Below are 21388 nucleotides of genomic sequence, written 5' to 3'. Positions count from 1 at the left end.
ACCAAAAAAATTAAATAGCTGGCTCAAAACTAGTCTTAAAAACTAGGAACAAAGAACACCAAAAGATACTAAAATAGTATTAAAATAGACAACTCTCATACCTTATACAAAAATTAGCTCATAAATGATTGTAGATAGACTTAAATATACAACTATACAAAAGATATATAAAACTATAAAACTTTTAGAAGAAAACATTGGAGGAAAGCTACAGGATATAGGCCTAGGCAGAGTTCTTGACACCAAAGACTTGATACCAAAAGTACAATCCATAAAGGAGAAATTTGTAAGTTAAAAGCTTGTTCTGCCAAAGACCGTGTGAAGAAGATAAAAAGCCAGAATATAGACTAAGAGAAAATATTTGCAAACCATATATCTGACAAAGGACCTAGTTTTTAGAATTTATCAAGAACTCTCAAAACTCAGTAATAAAATCCAGTAAGGAATCAGCAAAGGACATGACCAGACAGTTCACTGAAAAGGATTACAGATGGCAAAAAGGACATTTGAAAACTGCTCAACCATATTATCCACCCAGAAAATACAAATTAAAACCCACAGACTCACAAATCTTTTCATTATAAGATTATTAATGTTGTAACCCTTATCTGTGTGCTTTTTCTCTTCCCTTTTTTGGGGTTAGGGGTGTTTACCCTGTTTTTGCCCATTGTTTGTCAACATTTCTGCATCATTTTGTATTAGGTATTTACAGTTTATAGCTGAGCTTTGGTTTTCTAACACAGTCCTTTGTCTTTTTTAAATAGATGAGTTTATCTCATGTAATCATACTCTATATATACTTATTCCATCTAATTTTTATCTTCTCTTCTGTTTTCTCTTGATTTAGGAGCTTAATTTTCAGATGTACATTTAAAATATGTTTAAACCTATATTTCTCAAATTACTTCAAAAACAAGATGGTGTCTATTGTGATCTTTCTGTTTCAATACTTAGGGTGTTTTGTTGGCATGTGCTGAGATTTTTATTCTTGTTTATTATGATTAAATGATTTTTCTATTTTGTGGCTTACACTTTAAAAACAACATTTACTTTCTGCTTTTCGGATCGTATTTCCACGGTTTGCCGTGACCATCTGCCTATCTTTCACAAGACCGCTTCCTCATTTGCAATTCTTCATGAGTAATCTTGTTGGCCAGATTGTCTTCATGAAGAATTTTTTCCCCCTAAGAAAGTGTACATGGGTGATAAACTTTCTGAGTTCCCTTTCTGTCAACTTCACATGAGAACCAGTCTTGCATGTTCTAGAATTCTTAGGTTACGTTCTTTATTGAAGTATGAGTGACACACAATAAACTGTACGTGTTTAAAGTGTACAGTTTAAAGAGTTTAAATATTTATACACTTGTGAAACCATCACTGCAATCAAGATAACATATCCATCACGCCCAAAAGTTTACTTGTGACCCTTGGTAATCAATCCCTCCACCCTCACTCTCCATTTCTAGGCAATTGTAATCACTGATCTGCTGTCACTATCAGTTGAAATTGTAAACCATTTTATATAAATGCATTCACACAGAATGTACTTTGATGGAGGGGGGGATGTCTGACTCAGCGTAATTATTTTGAGATTCATCTATATTGTATCATCAGTTTATTCTTTTTTCTGCTCAAATGTTATTTCTGGTTTTTTAAAAATAATATTATTGTAAAATGATAAATGTTAAAAGAAAAAAGAAAGGTTCCCAGGCTTTATTTTTTTTTATTGCTGAGTAGTATTCTATTGTGTAGATACACCACAGTTCATTTATCCATTCACCTTTAACAGAAAATTGGGTTGTCCCAGTATTTATAAACATAAAGCTGCTATAACCATTCATGTGCACGTGTTTTTCTTGTGTTTCTCTTGGGCAAGTATCTAGGAGTGGAGTGGCATCATCATATGATAGGGGTATGTTTAACTTTGTAAAGAATTGCCAAGCTTTTTCTAGAGTGGTGGTTCTATTTTACGTTCCCACCAACAATGTATGTAGGTTCTAGTTGTTCCACATTCTCTCCAACTCTTGGTGTATTTTCAGTTTTGGACATTATAATAGGAGTGTATATATCATTATAGTTTAAATTTGCTTTTCCTTAATAACACACTGAGCATCTTTTTTATGCTTAGCTGACACTTTTATAATTGCTTATTTTTAAAAATGGTGTGGTTTTTAAATTCATAGTCACAAGTTATATGTTCCGTATGCAAGTCTTTCATCAAATATTTTATTTGCAAATAGTCTTCTCTCTGTATATGGTTTGCCTTTTCATTTTCATAACAATGTCTTTTGGTGAGCATATTTTAAAATTTTTTATGAAGTCCTGTCAGTCTTTTCTTTTACAGTTAGTGGCTTTTGTCCTATTCATGAAATCTCTGTTTCCAAGATTGCGAAGATAATCTCCTAAGTTTTCTTGTTGAAGCTGTATAATTTTAATTTTTATGCTTAAAACTATTATATGTATAAAAGTAATTTGAGTACATGGTGTGACATAAGGATAAAGGCTCATTTTTCCCTTACATAAGTTTGTCCTGTTGTTCTAGCACCATTTGCTGAAAAGATACAAGGTTCTCCATTGAACTGCATTGATGCCTTTATTGAAAATCAGATGACTGTATAAATCCATTTTTGGACTTTCTCCAGTTCTCTTGATCTATTTGTCTATCTTTATGCCAGTACCACACTGTCTTCATTACTATGGCTTTTTAAAAATTGTAGTAAAATACATCTAGCATAAAAATTACAGTTTTAGCCATTTTAATTGTATATAGTTCAGTGACACTGAATACATTCCTATTTGTTTTTGCATCACTACCATCCAGCTCCAGAACTTTTCCATTATCCCAAACTGAAACTGCTCTGTACTCGTTAAACAACTCCTCATTCCCTTCACCTTAACCCTTGACAACCACCATTCTTCATCCTATCTCTATTAGTTTGACTATTCTAAGTACTTCGTATAAATAGGATCATGTAGTATTTGTCCTTTTGTGACCAGTTTATTTCACTTAGTATAGACTTTGTTTCCGAGGTTCATCCATGTTGTAGCATATGTCAGAATTTTCTTCCTTTATTTAAGGCCGAATAATGCTCTTTTGTACATATAAACCACATTTTGTTTGTCCATTTATCCATTGGTAGACACCTGTATTACTTCCACACTGCTATGGACCATGCTGCTATGAACATGGATGTCCACGTATTTGAGTCCCTGCTTCCTGCTTTCAGTTCTTTTGGGTATATGCCCAGAAGTGGAATTGCTGGATCATGTGGTAATTCTATGTTTAATTCTTTGAGGAACCACCATACCATTTTCCACCACAGCACCACATTTTACATTCCCATTAACAGTGCACAAGAATAGCAATTTCTCCACAACCTTACCAGCGCTTGTTATTTTCTGGTTTTTTGATTGTAGCTATTCTGATGGGAGTGAGGTGGTATCTCATTGTAGTTTTGCTTTGCATTTCCCTAATAATTAGTGATACTGAGCATCTTTTTCATGGGCCCATTGGCCATTTGAATATCTTCTTTGGAGAAATGCCTATCAAGGTGTTCACCCCCCCCTTTTTTAAAGATTTATTTATTTATTTTAGAGAGAGAGCAAGCATGCAAGCAGGGGAAGGGCAGAGAGAGAGGGAGAGAGAGAATCTCTGGCAGACACCACACTGAGTGGTGTACAACGCGGGTCTTGATCTCAGGACACTGAGATCATGACCTGAGCCGAAACCAAGAGGCATTTAACCGACTAAGCTGCCCAGGCTGCCCCCCACCCATTTTTTAATCAGGTTTATTTATTTGCTGTTTATCAATAGCAAGGTTGAATTATAGTGGTTCTTTATATATTTGTATATTAACCCTTTATCAGATATATAATTTGCAAAGATTTTCTCCCATAATAAAAAATTTGGGGAGCTCCTGGGATGCTCAGTCGGTTACGCATCTGCCTTCAGCTCAGGTCATGATCTCAGGGTCCTGGGATTGAGCCCTGTGTCCAGGCTCCCTGCTCAGCGGGGAGCCTGCTTCTCCCTCTCCCTCTGCCCCTCTCCCCTGTTTGTGCGTTCTCTCTCTCTCTTGCTCTCTCTCTCAAATAAATACTTTAAAAAATTTCCTCATAATGAAAAGTTAAACGTATTTTTAAGTACAGAAAATAAGAAGAGTTGAGAATAAATACCCATTTATCTACCACTGAGATAGATTAACATTTTGTCATATTTGCTTTATACACACACATACTTCCATACACATGCAAGTCATATTGCTAAAACATTTTAAAGAAAATTACAGACATCCTGACACTTCACCTTCACCCAAGCTTTCACTTTCAAACAATAAGGATTATTTTCCCACATTTGCCATATTTCTTCCATATACAGTCTCCAAAATACCATTGCAAAATAATATATACTAATGGGAAAAATAATGCCACAACTCTACTGCTTTTTCTAATTACCACATAGAAGCTAACCTTTTGGGATAAGTTCACTGATGGTATTCCTTAGAGTTTTGGCATTTTCTCACATATTATTAAGAACTTATCTTCCTCAGTTGTAACCAGTTTCTTGCTTTCTGTCTTGTTCTCCTCTCATCCATCCTTTCTACACTGCCACCAGAATAGTGTCTTTAAAGTTAAATCAGACCATGTCTGTCTCTGTCGCTCTTACTCCTTCAGACCCCTTGTACTGCATTTAGAGTAGAGCACATTCCAAACTTGTTACCCGTGGCTTCTTACCAGGACATAATATAGTCTAGCCCCCGCCCAGCACTCCAACCTCATTTCTACTTTTCTTCCCCCATCCCTCTGACCTCCATCCAAATAGACCTGTTTCTTGAATATCCAGGCTCTTTCCTGAAGTTGGACCTGTGCGCATGTTGTTTTTTCCACCACCACACAGCCCTGTTTCCACACACAGCTTTTTTACACTTGATCACATTCCGCGTCGATGTGATCTCTTCAGACAGGCCTTCCCTCATGACATATTGAAGCACATCACCTATTTATTCTCTTTCACAGCACCTTTCCAGCATTTTCATAGTTCTTTCATATTTATTTAGGTGTTTTTTTAAGATTTTATTTATTTGAGAGAGAGAGCGAGCACAGGGGGAGAGGGAGAGGGAGAAGCAGGCTCCCCGCGGAACAGGGAGCCGATGCGGGGCTCAAGCCTAGGACCCTGGGATCATGACCTGAGACGAAGGCAGATGCTTAACCGACTGAGCCACCCAGGCGCCCCTGTATTTCTTTAGTTTTAAAAGGCTGTCTCCCTCTTGCTCTGCCCCCACAACCTTGAGTTCCCTGGTGGCAGGAACTGTTACGCACCAGCACCCGCCACACAGTTGGTAAGCAGTGAGCGGTGAGAGGCACAAGTAGCCTCACCAGGTGATTGTAAAGAGGACTCTTCTCACAGGATGTATTGGTTTGGCAGACTTTTAAAAATCAACCACATTACTTTGTATTCATGTGTGTTTAAAATTTAATCCCAAATTCTCTCATTTGAATTACATAATGTGACACATCATTTCCTATGATTTAAGGATTGGGTTTAACCTGAAAATCTAAGTGAGTATAAGATCAAAGTTGAAACTGCAGTATATTTTGGATGTTCTGTACGTCTCTAGTAGAAAGGTTTGTCCTCAGTATTTTCATTGTTTTCTTCCTTTCACAGACTGAGACAACACTTGGGCTCAGTTCGTATCAACAGAAAAGGTAAGGAAGGAATATATATATTTTTTTATAGCATATAAAATTTTATGTATTTATAAGATACTAACATAATTTCAGTTCCTTTTGGGGGATTCCAGCAATGCTGTCCTTCTCTTGCACCAACTTTTTTGGTGAAGAGGGAAAAGCAAGTTATAAATCACATTATATCATGTATTTCAAGTATGGAAAACCAGGTTGGATCTGAATTTGCATGTGATGTATTGGGTAGCCTTTCCCCCCATCATGTCCGGGGAGGATTAGCTTTGTAACTCCCCAGTAACTTCTCATGGTTATTGCTGCCTTTTATGGACTGACTATTCCTGCCCTCAGTTACTACAAGGTGTCTGCCTGCAGGCCCTGGGGGGAGGAATTCAGAGCAGTGAAACCCAGGCTTGTGACTGAAAGAGACCCCTTTTGAACACAGCTTCTCTGTGATAACAAACAAGGGAGTTGTTTTACCCTCAGGTATTATGAAAATATGTACATGCGTGTGAATTTGAAGATGTCTTCCTCACATCCAAATTCTTTGGTCTTTTGGTAGCTTCTCACATCTAAAGGTAGACAATATAAAAGAAAGTTACTATCCTGATAACCTTTCCGTACCCAGTGAGGGTCTGCAGCTGGTATTTAAAGGAGAATGAGAGCTATGAATTAGATATCCTTGAATGTCCTCAGGCTATTGAAACGCAGATTGCATCAGCAAAGGACTTTATTTTGAGAGAGAGGTAGTGCATATTCAGATGAAGACAATTAAAACTTAATGTCTTAAAAAAGAACTTAAAACTTAATTCATAAATACAATAATGAAATTCCTTCAGTATTCACTGGTTTTGCTCTTTTCACTCTTTTCGGATCTGCAGTAACATGGCCCTACTTCCCCATTTTTCTGTCTGCCTAATTTTATATGCTCTGTTGAGACCTGCTTTACCCATGAACCCTACCCAAAAGACATACCCCCTGCCAACAGTAAGATGTAGACTTCTCTGCTTTTGTATTATAAAGCATAATGCCACCCTTCCATCCCTCTACCCTTCCCAAATATTTTTGGGACTGGGGTGGATTATTTCCAGAACACAATACGTCTAGCCTGATGCCACCTTGGCTAGACCATCTGAGAACCCTAGAACTCTGACTCCTCTAGAGCTAAGCTAGTGGGAAGAAAAGCACACCTATTATCTTATGCTTCTTCCTTGTTGCTTTATTCCAGCAGTTAGGAGATCAGCTATGAAATTATATTGGCTACATTTATGAAGATGATGTTATTCATCCGTGATCAAGATTTGGCTTTAAGTTATTTTCCTAGTATAATGAAGAATTTACATCAATACGTAATTATATTCTGATTTCATGTTCCACTTATCTGTGATCCACATCTGCCTAACAAACTACCCCAGCTTACTGGCATAAAGCAATCATATTATTATGCCGTCAGACTGTAAGCCTGGAGTTTAGACAGAGCACAGCAGAGACAGCTTGTCTCTGCTCCATGATGATCGAGGCCTCAGCTGGGGAGACTCCAGAGCTGGAGGCATGTTCACTCACATGCTGATGTGCTTGTTACCTGGAACTTCAGCTGGGCTATCACCTAGAATGCCTACATGTGGGCCCTTCTGTGTGGTCTTTTCACAGAGGCTTGTTTGGGCTGCCTCACAGCATGATAGCTGGATTTCAAGAGTGAACATCCCAAAGAGAACCAGTAGAAGCTGTATCACTTTTTTTGACCTTCCCTCTGAAGTTATGTAGCGTTACCTCTGTCAGCTGCTGCTGTTCAGCCAGTCACTTAGGTTGGTCTTGATTCAAGGCATGGGGGAGTGGGGGAAGATTTGGGGATGGGGAATAGGGTGAGGGGAATGACCCCTACCTACCTATGGCAAAGTGTTGCAGATATGTTTTAAAGCCATCACACTTCGCTTTTTTTTTTTTTTTTTAATTTGACCAAGATCATGAATTCAGTAAACTACTGGGTTCAAATTGGTATGCATACCCTATGGGTATGAGACTGGATTAGGTACTAAACATATGTTTTAGCTCAGACTGCTGTCACAAAATACCACATAGACTGAGTGGCTTAAACAACATTTATTTTTCACAGTTTTGGAGGCCGGGAAGTCCAAGGTCAAGGTGCCGGCAGATTGGTTCCCCAATGAAGGCTCAGTCCTTGGCTTACAGATGGCTGCTGTCTCCCTTTTATCCTCAGATGGCAAAGAGGGAGAATGGAAACAAGCTCTCTGGTGTCATTTCTTTTAAAGGCACTAACACTATCGTGAAGGCCTCATTCTTGTGACCTCCTCTAAACCGAATTACCTCTCAAAGCTTATCACATTGAGGGTTAGGGCATCAACATTTGATTTTGGGGGGAATACAGTTCATTCCATAACAATATACAGGTCTAAATTTAGATTTTGAGCCTCATATCAACTAAAAAAACCCAAAGGACTATATTTGTGAATTACCCTTAATAAGTCTTTTTAAAACATGTGTGACATGGAAAAAGCAAATACAGCCTCCATACTTACCAAGCACATGATCAGAACCTAGCTTGCACACATTTAGCTGGTTTTTTTTTAATATGTGCTGCACAAAGTAAATACTGCCAGAACTCTCATTTGAGTAAGAATAACTTTAATGAAAATGCATATGTAAAATAAAATATGAATGAAAATATAAGTGTGCAGTTGTGTAACAACAGAAGTTATAAATCAAATGTGTAGTTGTAGAACAACAAATTCTAATTTTTTTCAGTTTTAAAAACAAGCTGTTCTCTAAAAATGTCAGCGTTTGGGTTTGGGCTTCAAAATTTGACTAAGATCAAAGTTACATGATTACAGAGGATTCTAAGTACAGGAGACCCTGATAGGTGGTCTTATTGAGCCCCATGTTTGACACACAAGGAAGCTGAGACCCTTGGAACCAAGGAATATGCTCATGGTTAAAGTGGCAAAGTTTCAGTTAGAATTCATCATCTTCTGATTACCAGTCCTGTGTTGTGTTCACTCTATTTGCATAGCAAGTATGCAGTTCTTCTGTATTCCCTGGATTTTCTTTTTTAGCCAGCATTCCATGAAGTTTCTGAAAGTATCTGCTCAGTGCTGGGACTGGGTGCATAGCCTCTGCCTTCAGGCATCTTGAAGGGCAATGAAGACATCCCTTCTAATGAGGTTGTAAAAGTGAGGTGTTAAAGTGTTAAAACACAACCTACTTTGTGGAAGAAAGCAGCACACTTGAAAAGGATGTTATAAAGGGTTGTAGGGATTAAGGTACATAAGACACAGGTATGCGCTTCACTTGCATCATCAAAACGATCCACAAGGCCCAAGTCATAGCTGAGGTGAAGGCTGGCTTCTGACTCCAGAGCCTGGTCTCCACCTCTGGAGCCTGCTGCCTCTACCAGTCTCTCTCCTTGGGGCGTGGCCACTGTCCACTGAGCATTAGATTGCTGGGAGGGACGCTTTGTCTTTTGAACTTCTCTAGTCATTTCTGCATCAGTTTCTCAGTCTGTGCTCCCAAGTTGTATAATCACATGCTGCCTGTCTCCTGGCTTTATTAGTAAGCCAATAGATTCAGCCCCATCTTTTCCTAAAATTCCTGAACATGATCTCTTGGGTCAAAACTCTCAGTCTGTAAGTGAAACTTAACCTACCCCAGGGAAATCTGTATCATGAAAAGTTCCGCTAATAGAATGATTCTGTAGCTAGTGGATTGTATGGCAATATAATGGTAGATACTAGCCTCTGGCTACCATTTCTTTCTCTCCTGCCTTTTCCTCTCCCCCTTCCCCCTCACCACCTACCCTTATCATCTGCGTTAGTTTTGGGACAGGCTTGGCTCCAAGGGCTTTCAGGACACTCTGCAGGGGAGTGAACTGCTGCTTTCCTGACCTCAGAATTGTGGGAAGTAAAACCATGGAAAACACAATTTTCCAGGATACTCTTTTTTCCTGTTCCTCTCCTTCATTCTGGCTCACCCCTTCTGGTTTGTTTTAATATGGTTATCAATTACATGATAACATTTTGTTTAAAAATCATGTGTTGACTCTATGGTAGAATGGTGGAGGATGTGCATATAGTGTTCCATCAGTGTTTTTATATTATTATATTATAATAAATACCAGTACTGATTTAATATTTTGTGACATGAGGTCATCTTTTATGGTTGACGTTTCCTAAGATTGTGGAGCCCTGTGGTGGAAGATTAGGAATCAAAAGTCCTGAGTTGAGTTCTCTGTTTACCATCTGTGGGGCCTTGAAAGCAACTACTTAACTGCTCGGAGTATGACTTTCATTTGCAAACTGGGGAAGATTATTTCTCTGCCTGATATGTATGATATAAGGTTATGCATTTATATAAGGTTGTGAAGATCAAGTGAAAAGATTTATTTGGGCAACTCTAGTTTGCAAACTTGAAAATGTTATATGAATATAAGTTGTGGGTGTTTAATAATTTATTTGCTTAGTCATTCAGCAAACATTTGCTGGGATCTTCCTGTATGCCGGGCTTTGTTGTAAGAACTGGTGACTTAGTAATTGTATTTGTTATCTCTTATCATGTAATAAACTACCCCCAAACCTAGCAACTTCAGACAGCAAGCATGTATCATCTTCCTGTTTCTGGGAGTGAGAAATTTGGGAGCACCTTAGTGAAGTAGTTGTGGCTCAGGATCCCTCCTGAGTTGACAGTTCAGGTATCAACCCACATCTGAAGGCCTGGGCCTGCTAGATCCTCTTCAGGATGGCTCACTCATATAACTCTTGGCAAAAAGCCTTAGTTTTTGATGGCTGTTGGCAAGAGGCCCTAGTCATTCACCATGTCGAACCATCCATAGGGCTGCTTTGAGTGTTGCCCCATCACGACAGCTGGTGACCCCAGACCAGGTGATGCAAGAGAAAGTAAGGAGGAAGCCACAGTGTCTTTTGTAATGGAGCCTTAGAGTCACACACCATCATTTCTGCCATATTCCATTCATAAAAAGTCACCCCCAAGGCTAGGGGAATTAAGCTCCATCTCTTGAAGAGAGGAGTATCAGAGAATCTGTGCACATATTTTAAAACTGCTACTGTGCTGGATGGACAAGATAGTCTAAGACTCCTACCCTGGTGTGGAACATCTGTTCGAATGGGGAAAACAGACAGTAAGCCACTAAATAAATAAACTCAGCTAGAGAGTAGTCTGAAATAGACAGGACTCCATTGCTTCATTAGACTGGATGTTAAGGAAGGTTTTTCTGAAATGGTTTTTAAACTTAGCTGGTAAAACTCTTAGGGAAGAGCATTTCAGACAGAGGAACAGCTAATGCAGAGCTCTTGGGTTGGGAACAAAACGCTACTGTTGTTATTGTTGTTATAAGAGCTGAAAAAGTGTATACAGCTAGGTGAGAAGGATATATGTGTGTATCTGTGTGTGTATATGCTTAATGTTCATAAGAAGAACCAGATACTTCTAGTTTTAAGTTTCTTGGTATCTCTGGGAAATAGGTCAAAAATATTCGGCTGGGAATTACTTTTCAAATTAAGGTGGTATTGAGATTCTTTAATTGACTGTATAATTTGCTTGTTATTAAGTACAACTATTTTGGTTGCCTTTAGTAGCCATAAGCATCTAGAAGATTGTTGTTAGATCCAAAACTTGGTAATATTTTAATGGAAGATAAAATCTGCTAATATTTACAGTTTCAATAATTACCCTGTTTTAAATTTTGTGAAAAAGCTAAAGGAAATGTCCTTAAGATTTCATTTTGGTTTGTACTTTGATTTATTTTCTAGCTCTGGAGATTTTAACTGCACATGAAGTGACAAATATGCAAAAAAAAAAAATACTTTGCATAAATCTTGAAGACTGTATCAAGTTGATGATAAGAAGTCAACTTACCAGAAGTGAGCATAAGTAAAGATAGGACTAACTTTGCATTAAACCACAGAAGCAGATGTTGGTAAGCTCCTTTGAGTAGGCCAGTTTGCTTCACTTATTTTTTTAAAGCATCACATTATTCTCACCTTAAATACAAGTGTGACAGAATTGAGATTTCTGAAATGATGTGAGGGGCTTGGGGACTTCTCCCCGTAAGAAGCATTTGGATGATTAAAATTAGCAAAGACAGAGTATCTGGAGATTGTTCAAAGGACTTAAAATGAATTGAGAAATATTTATTCAACAAAATGTATACCTGGTAAGAATAGTGTGGAAGGTCATAGCATTCAAAGCTAGAGACTGCACCCATCACCCCCATAGATCTGCCTTTCATAATAAAAACTATTTTGGTGGGCTTGGCAGACAAGTGGATGTTCCCATCTCCCCCAGCTCACTGGGATTGGACAGCTATTCCAATTGGATGTGGCAGACAGAGAACATTGACAGATCTCATTTTCCATAGACTCCATGCTGTAGAGGCTTATTTTGAGTGGCTGGTGGCAATCAGGTGATGTTTGCCTCCCCTCCTGCCACCCTTTCCAAGTATGGGCATCAGAATGGGCAGCTGGTGAAAAGAACAGTCCCCTTTTCCTACACAGCTCTGTGTCCTAGAGAGCTCTTTCAGTGTGCTCAGCAGCTGAGTGACAGGCCTCATATGCCCCAGCTTCCTAGGCAAAGCCTACTCTGGGTAGATTTGGCAGTCAGTGAACCTAGGGATAAGTCTAACCAAAGATGTGCAAGACCTGTACACTGAAATCTCCAAACATTACCAAGAGTAAGTAAAGAAAACCCAAATAAGCGGAGAGAGAATACTGTCTTCATGGATAAGAAGAATCAGTATTAAGGTGTCATTTCTCTCCAAATTGATCTATATATTTCAATACAATCCAAATCAAAATCCCCACAGTCTTTTTTTTTGGTAGAAATTGCCTGCAATCTAGCTAATTCTGAAATTCATATGGAAATGAAAGTAACTTAAAATAGTAATAATGTAATAGAAATAATCTTTTTATCAAAGATTATTGAACATGTAGAGAACCGATAAATGGACCCATAACCAAGAAGAAAATAGAAACGTCTAGAAATGACAGATGGTGGAAGTAGCACACAGGGAATTTAGTACATCCATTATACATGTTCAGTGATTTACAGGAAAACATGAATATAACGAAGGAAAAATGGACGTTATAAAAAAACAAAATGGAAGCTCTAGAGCTGAAAAATACAGTTTCTGAAGTGAAAATTTCACTGAGTAGGATTAATAACAACATAGACATTACAAAAGAAAGAGTGAATTTGAAGACATAGTGATGGAAGTAACCCAAACTGAAGCACAGGAAGAAAAAAAATGGAAAAAGAATAAACAAACCCTTGGTGACTTTATGGTACAATGGCAAGCAATTTAACACAGGTGTAATTAAGTTCCAGGAATTGGGGGGCGGGGGAGGGCTGTTGAAGAACTTCAGTAAACCCAGTGCACAAATAACACGAAGGAAACCACACCAAATCACATAATATTCCAGTTGCTGAAAACCAGTGAGAACTTGAAAAGCAGCCAGGAAGAAATAAATTACACGTAGGGATACAAAAGCTAAGAATGACTGCTGGCTCTTCATCAAAGACAGTGCAAACCCAAAATCAGCAAAATGGCATCTTTAAAATAGCAAAAGAAAAAACTGTCAACCCAGGATATTATATCCAGCAGAAATATCCTCCACAAATACACTTCCAGACAAAAGCTAAGAACGTGTGTCACTCTAAGAAATACTAAGGTAGTTCCTTTAAATTCTGAAGGTATAACCATTACAGATGAAAACACGGCTCTAGACACAATAATGAAGATCATCAAAAAGGTGAAAATATGTGGATAAATATGAAAGACATGTTTTCTCATTAAAAAAATTTTTGAGATAATTGACTTTTAAAAACAAAAATAATTACAATGTTTTATGGAATTGGTAACTTGTATACATTACATGTATGATGATAGCACAAAGGACAAGAGGAGGGAAAACTGAGTTGTAAAGTTCTTACATATATGTAAAGTGGTATAATATTATTTGGAGTTAGGCTGTGATAAGATGAAACAAATACTGGAAGATATATTAAAATCATTTAAAAAGAAAAACCCAAAGAGATCTAACAGATAAAGCAGTCATGGATATAAAGTGGAATACTAAAAGAATACTTGATCTGAAGGAAGGCAGATAAAGAAGACAAAAGGAATAAAAAGCAGATGGAAAAAATAGAAAACAAATAGCAAGATGGTAGACTGAAATCCACTATATCAAAAATTAGAATAAATGTGAACAGTTTCAAAACAGTTGTCAGACTGTATTAAAAAAGAAAGATCCAAGCATATGCCGTCTATAAGAAATGTACTTTAGTTTTCAAATTACATTTACTTTTTTTACCTTTTGTTTTATAATAATTTTAGTTTAGAGAAAAAGTGCAAAAATAGTACAAAGAATTCCCATATACCTTTGACCTGTGTTCCTCCTTACTTACCATTTTGCATTTACTTTATCATTTATTATCTTCCTCTCTACCTCTTCTCTCCTTCCTTTTTCTTCCCTCCCTTCTATCTGTCCTTCTATATATACATATAATGTATATGTAATTATTTTTCTGAATTTTTTGAAAATCAGTTATAGTTGCTCCTTTACTCCTAAAAACTTCAGTGTATATTTCTCATAAAGAGGGACATAATTTTATAAAAGCAGAGAATATGTATCAAAATCAGTAAATTAACACTGACACACATAGTATCATTTAATCTATAAACTTTATTTTAATTTGTCAATTGTCCCGTTATTGGGACAATTTTTATTTTTTTATTTTTATTTTTTAAAGATTTTGTTTATTTGACAGAAAAAAAGCACACACAAGCAGGGGTAGCAGCAGAGGGAGAGGGAGAAGCAGGCTTTCCACTGAGCAGGGAGCCCAATGTGGGGCTCAATCCCAGGACGCTGGGATCATGACCTGAACCAAAGGCAGTTGCTTAACTGACTGAGCTACCCAGGCACCCCTAAGGACAATTTTTATTTTAAAAAAGAAAAGAAATTTTGGTCCAAGCCTCAGGCTGGTATCAGTCATATTTAATTTTCATGCCTGTTTAGTCTCAACTTTAATGTGAAACAGTTGATTTGTCTTTTTTATGACCTTGACATTTTTTTTTTTTTAAGTAGAGGCTATTTATTTTAAAAGGAGAGGCCAGCATCCTAGTTTGGGTTTTCTCATTGTTCATTTTAGATTATGCATTTTTGGCAGGAGTATCACTTAAATTTGTGTCCTGCTCAGTTCATCTGATTATCAGGAGGCACAAGATGTCTATTTATTCCATTTTTCCTTTGTAATTCATAAATACCTTGCAAAGGAGTACCTTGAAACCATGTAAATATGCTGTTTGGCATCAAACTCACTAGTTACAGCATCCACTGGTGAGTCTGCCTGGAAATTACTGCTCTAGTGATTTTTTTTTTTAATTCTTTTTTCCTGTTTTTTGTTTGTTGTTGACATTCTAATGCAAGGAAGCTGTAAGGTAAAAGTCAAAGTTCATTTTTATCTGTATAGATATCCAATTATTTCACCACCATTTGTTGCAAAAACTATCTTTTTCCAATTGAATTTCCTTAGCACTGTCATTATAAATCAGTTGATCATATATGTTTGGGGCTATTCTGTATGATTTTCACATGTCCCTGTTCATTGAACACTTCCTTACTTTGTGAAACATCAAGATGTTCCAGGCTTATTTCATAATATTCCTGCCACAGCCCTGGAACATCCCACTCCTTCAGAGACTTGTGCTTCATTTTAGTGGAGGGTATTTACAAGCAAAGATCTGTATGCTGTGTGTACTCATTGCTGCTGGGGAATCGTTGCAACTGAGGTGTCATTGTCTCTAGACCTTGTTAGAGTTAGGAAGAATGTTTCTGTGCATACATTTCTGTATCTATGTATATTAAAAACCATGAGTTGTTACTGATAACTCCAGTTTTAATATAGCACCACAGTGGTGTTCTGCCCTTCCCCTTTTTGTTTCTGTATATTCTCCAGCAATGAGAAATCTGGCTCCAGTTATCCACAGAATATAGACTTGATTGCTCAATACTAGAATACAAATAAATTTGTTTAAGATTGGTTAACTCATACCACCATGAAAAACAAACCTACTAGTTGGAAGTGCAGTGTTTAGAATTTATTATTTTGTTCAGTTTGAATGTATATGTTCAAAATATTTTACTCAGAATTGACATGTGTTGTGTTCTTCACCTTTCTCTCTATCCTTCTCCACTCCATCCTTCCCCCACCCTCATCTGCATTGTGGTTATGTTCATTCCGAAGAAAGTTTGGCTCTTTGGTTTCTGGTTTTGGGTTTTTTTTTTCCAGTTGAGATTCTTTTTAACCTCTATTTTAAAGACTCACTCATTTTAAATATATGAAACAGTAGAATTCAAAAAATCAAATCTGTACAAAAGTGTCAAACGTGGATTTTTTTATCCCTCTCTTCTGCAAAAGGAAGCATAGTATAGGCTTTTTTATTCATTTGATCAACTTAAAAATATGTCCTATAGAGACCTTTCTCATTATTTTTATGGATTGCAACATAACCATATTATGTGGATGTGGATTACATATGAGCAATTGGTTTCTAGTATTTTGCAGTTGCAAACAGTGCTTCAAAGAATAGCCTTGTGTATATGTATTTTCATATTTTTGAAAGTTATCTGCAGAACAGATTCTTACAAATAGGTTTTCTGAGTCAAAAGATAAGTGCATATGTAATTTGTATTGTTGAAAGTACATGGTTAGGGTAAATTCCTAGACATGGGAGTGGTGAGTCAAAAGGTAAATGCATATGTAGTTTTGTTAGTGTTGCCAAATTCTCTTTCAAGAGCTGTGCCAATTTGCATACCCCTCATCAGTGAATTAGAGTCACTGTTTTCCTACAGAATATGTTATACTTTTTAATTTTTGTCAATCTAATAGATCAGAAATTCTGTCATCATATAGTTTTAGTTTGTCTTTCTCTAGTTATGAGTGAGGTATATCTTTCTGCATATTTTATGCCATGTTTATATTTATCCTTTAATATTGTCTGTCTGTGCTTATTCTACATATTTTTCCATAGGACCTTTGATCTTTATTTCTTCCATTTTAAACCCTTTCTTATTAGAGGTAGTAGTCCTGAGTTGCCAATATTTTCTCCCTGTTGGTCAGGGAGATTTGATTTTAAAGAAATGCACTTTGAGTATAAAAAATTCAAGTAAGTTAAAAGTAAAAAGATGGGGTGGGGAATAACACTATCAGACCAATTAGACTTTAGGACAGGGAATATTATCAGAGGTAAAGAGAGACATTTTATCATTATAAAAGAGAGAATTCATCATGAAGATACAACAGTCCTAAGTCTTTGTAGATATTTATTAAACACTGCACCCAGCAATCACAGATTATGTTCTTTGACATAGCAGAATTAGAAATCATTAATAATTTGAGGAATTGAAATGGAAGCGTGTGACAGAATTCAACATCTCTTCATGATTTAAACCACTCAGCCGATAGAAATAGAATTTCCTCAGTCTGATAAAGAGCATCTATGGAAAAAAAGCCAGCATGATACTTATGGTAAAAGATTGAATGCTTTCTTTCTACTGAGAGCAAGACAGGGATATCCACTTTCATCACTTCTACTCAATATTGTACTGGATGTGCTGGTCAGTACAAAAAATAGAAATAAGAGGCATCGTTTGGGAAGGAAGAAGAGAAAGGTGTTTGTCTACAAATAACATGATTGTATAGAAGATCCTAAAGAAATACCCAAAAAAGCAATGAGAATAAGTGAATTTAGTAAGATTGAAAAGTATATAGTCAATTCTGTTTCTGTATTATAGGTGCAAAAGTAGGGCACCTGGGTGGCTCAGTTGGTTAAGTGCCTTCAGCTCAGGTCATGATCTGGAGTCCTGGGATTGAGACCCACATCGGGCTCCCTGCTCAGCGGGGAATCTGCTTCTCCCTCTGCCCCTCACTCCACTCTCATACTTGCTCTCCCTCTCTCAAATAAATAAAAATCTTAAAAAAAAAAAGTGCAAAAGTAAAATGTTACAGAAAAATGCCATTTACAGTAGCCTCAAAAGATGTTACATACTTGAGGATAAATTTATGAAAAAAACTTTGAAATCCATACACTGAAAACTATAATTGACCCTTGAACCATGTGGGGGTTAGGGGCACCAACCCCCTGTGCATTTGAAAATCCACATATAATTTTGACTTTCTAAAAACTAGTGATAGCCTAATGTTGACCGGAAGCCTTACTGATAACATGAACAGTTAATTAACCTATATGTTGTATGTTTTGTGTATTATGTGCTGTATTCTTACAATAAAGTAAGCTAGAAAAAATATTTTTCAGAAAACCTTAAGGAAGAGAAAATACATTTAAAGTCTGTAAAAAATCCACATATAAGTGGACCTATGCAGTTGAAACCCATGTTGTTTAAGGATCAACTATATATTGTTTCTCTTTAAAGTTATTCCATAAATCCAGCATGCTTTCTTTTTCTCCTTCTGTTTTCTTTTTGCTCCTCTTGTTGGATAATTTCAAATGACCTTTCAGTTCATTGATTCTTTCTTTTGATTGGTCAGATCTTTTGTTGAAGCTCTGTATTGAATTCTTCAGTCTAGTCATTGTATATTCTTCACCTCTAGGATTTCTGTTGGTTGTTTTACAAACAACTGGTTGTTTTTGGTTGTTTTTATATAGTAAATATAACTCATTTAAAAGGAGTCCTCTTTCTTTGTTGAACTTTTCATTTCATTCATGCATTTTTTAAAAATTTTGTTTAATTGTCTTTGTGTCCTTGCAGAGACAGTTCTTTAGTCAACTTAACTTGGGGTTCTTGATGAATCAGCTGATCGTGTCCATGGGCAAGTGGGGCTTACTATCCAGGTCTCTGTTTGACCAAGGATATTAATGGACCTCTGATGTCAGCAGGGTTGCCACTGGCTGAGAACAGTTGGGTAGACCTACCGACTTGGTTCCCTGTCCATGCACAGCTGGAACAGAGACTTCACAGTGCCTGCATTTTCTGCTTATGCTTCTAAGTTGGGCAGGACTGGGTGCTATACTCAGCAGTTAGGCGAGACTATGAATTTGCTTCCCTGCCCAGCTGAGGCCAGAAAACAGGCTCCATAACCATTATGACTTGGTGGCTGGGGACCTGAATCTAGCAAAGCTGTCCACGAAGCTCCCTGGCCAGACGGGACCACCAGCTCAGCTCCACAGGTGAGCTGAGCCACTGGCTGAGTTTTCAGCCCAAGTGCCATTTTAAACAGGGCTACAGGTTGAGCTATGCAGCTTCCCAGTTGTTCTAGTTATGCTTACTGGTTGGGTGGGGCTGGAGGTTATATTCAATCCTAGGCAGGTCTTTTAATGTGCTTCCCAGCCCTGGTGAGGCTGTAGAACAGGCTTGGGGCTGGTACAGCTCATTGGGTGGGGACCCAAATCATGTGGCATGGTCCACTAAGATCCCTGGCCAGACAGGGCCATTAGCTTAACTTTGCAGATGGACGCAGCCACTGGCTAAGATCTCCACTTGGGTTTTGTTGCAAGGAGGAGGGTGGTCTGCCAAGTGCTGGTTGCTGTATATCCTGTCCTCCCCTGGATCCCAGCATGATCTCCAGTGGTCAAGTCCTCTTTCTTGTGACAAGACCCGAGTGGGCCTTTTGGGAAGCAACCCATTACACTGAGGGAGCTGGATGTCCACTTTGGTCTCTTTTCCTCTGGAGACACTGTAGGCCCAGGAGACCCTTTTACTGTGGCTCTGTGCCTGCCTTGGAGAGGTGATGTGATCAGAGTGTAGCCACTCCTCTTACCTTCCTGATGCACTGTCCTCTTCAGTCTCTGTGGTCCGGGAGGGTTCTTCACCCTCACCCCTGTGTTCTGGAATTTTCACAACAGTGTCTTGTCCGTGGATAGTTGCTAATTGATCTTCTTCTGAAGGGGACTGAAGTTAGCAACAACTTATATCACCATCTCAATGACATCACTCCCCAAAAGACACCATTTGTAATAGGAAAAGGAGGAACAGGGAGAAGATAGTCACAGTACATATATTTGATAAGGGACATGTATCTAGAATCTGTAAAGAACTCTTACAACTCAGTAAGACAAACATCCCAATATAAAAACTTTGAATAGACACTTTATGAAAGAAGATTTCTAGTTGGACTGTAAATAAATTAAATGATGTTCAACATTATTAGTCCTTAGAGAAATGTGAATTTAAGCTAATAAGTATAATCTATATAATTTCTCTCAAGTCACTGGTTTTTTTTAGCTGTCTCTAATAAAAATCATATTAGAAACTATTTTAAACTATTGATGACTTTGAAAGTTTTGTTAAGGTACTTTTGTCCCCTCTTATTTCTGCTTGCAGTGCTTATTGTGGATCAAGATGGCAAAAGTATTTCTCGAATGTGTGAAACACTGGGCTTCAGACTAGATGTAAGGAATCGCTTTATGGCGGTAGGGCCCTGGAATCTGCTTTTCTACAAGCGTTTCTATAGCTGATTAAGGTGTAGGTAGACCACAAAGCATTCTTTGAGAAATACTGGGCCAAAGAGTACCTTTTGTTTGGGTAGTAGTTGCCTTTAGGAAAACATTTAAAATTTCCTAGTTTAAAAAAATTCCCAAAGCTCCACGAAGCCTTTATTTGCTTTATTGGGGAGCTACCTGCTGAACTTTAACCTGACGGTCCACCAAGCACCATAGACCATGGCCCACAAGATTTCTTGTATCTTTCCAGTCGTTCCCTTGCTTGAAGTCAGGAAATAGTCTTTTTGCATCTCCTTATCCCCAAGTAAATAATAAGAATACAAATATTTGAGACTTTCAAACAAGTACAATCACTGGAAAGCATAAAATCATTCAATATACTATTATAATGTCTCAGATTCTGTTTCTTTGAAATTGGCAGAGTACCATTTTTCACATTACTTCTGCCCCAGTTTCTTTTTCAACATTAAAGATTTGCAAACTTTGTTTCTGTTATTAAAATGCTAAACAATGCCATCCCCTTTTAAAATAAGCATAGTAGCAAACAGCTGTGGATACATGATAGCTGTTATTGAATTTTTGTTGTTTTGTTTTTTAAATAAGTTTATACCTATGACAACTGGTGTTGTACCCACTGAAATACTGAACTGTTCCTTAGACATAAATCTGCTATTGTTTTGAAAATACACATTTATTTATGAGGGAATCATCTTTTATGCATTGGTCCTTCTGTCGTATTTTGTAAGAAATCTGTAAAGAACAATTGTTGGACACTGCGGGACACTGCTTCTGTGGAGCATTTTTTGGGAGGTCTTAGCCCAGACAAGGCATAAAAAATGAAAACAAGGTCTAGGGATTTAAAAGGAAGAAATACAATTGTTGTTACTTGCAGATGATTTATCTACAGAGGTAACCCAAAGTATTGATTATTTTGGCCGCACATATAGTGCCGGAAAAATCTAAAGGTATCTATAGACAAACTGTTAGAATTAACTTGCCAGGGATGCCTGGGTGGCTCAGTTGGTTAAGCGACTGCCTTCAGCTCAGGTCATGATCCTGGAGTCCGGGATCGAGTCCCGCATTGGGCTCCCTGCTCAACAGGGAGTCTGCTTCTCCCTCTGACCCTCCCCCCTCTCGTGTGCACTCTCTCTCTCTCTCTCTCTCTCATTCTCTCTCTCTCTCAAATAAATAAATCTTTTTTTTTAAAGATTTTATTTATTT

The 21388-nt window shown here is 37.6% G+C and overlaps 1 protein-coding gene across 1 annotated transcript in view; it reads left to right on the top strand.

The window, feature by feature from the left end:
* The window catches only part of TMEM131 (transmembrane protein 131), a 225112-nt gene that overhangs the window by 70609 nt on the left and 133115 nt on the right, over positions 1-21388 (top strand). The window contains exon 3 of the mRNA XM_073897950.1: positions 5663-5703. Coding sequence (XP_073754051.1) covers positions 5663-5703 — 41 coding nt within the window. The remainder of the gene's footprint in view (positions 1-5662; positions 5704-21388) is intronic.

Source organism: Callorhinus ursinus, unplaced genomic scaffold (assembly GCF_003265705.2).
Source record: "Callorhinus ursinus isolate GAN/ISIS: 27379988/994484 unplaced genomic scaffold, GSC_fseal_2.0 scaffold10, whole genome shotgun sequence".
Classification (NCBI taxonomy): domain Eukaryota; kingdom Metazoa; phylum Chordata; class Mammalia; order Carnivora; family Otariidae; genus Callorhinus; species Callorhinus ursinus.
Note: the sequence above shows the minus strand (reverse complement) of the source record. Positions and strands in the feature narration are given on the sequence as shown.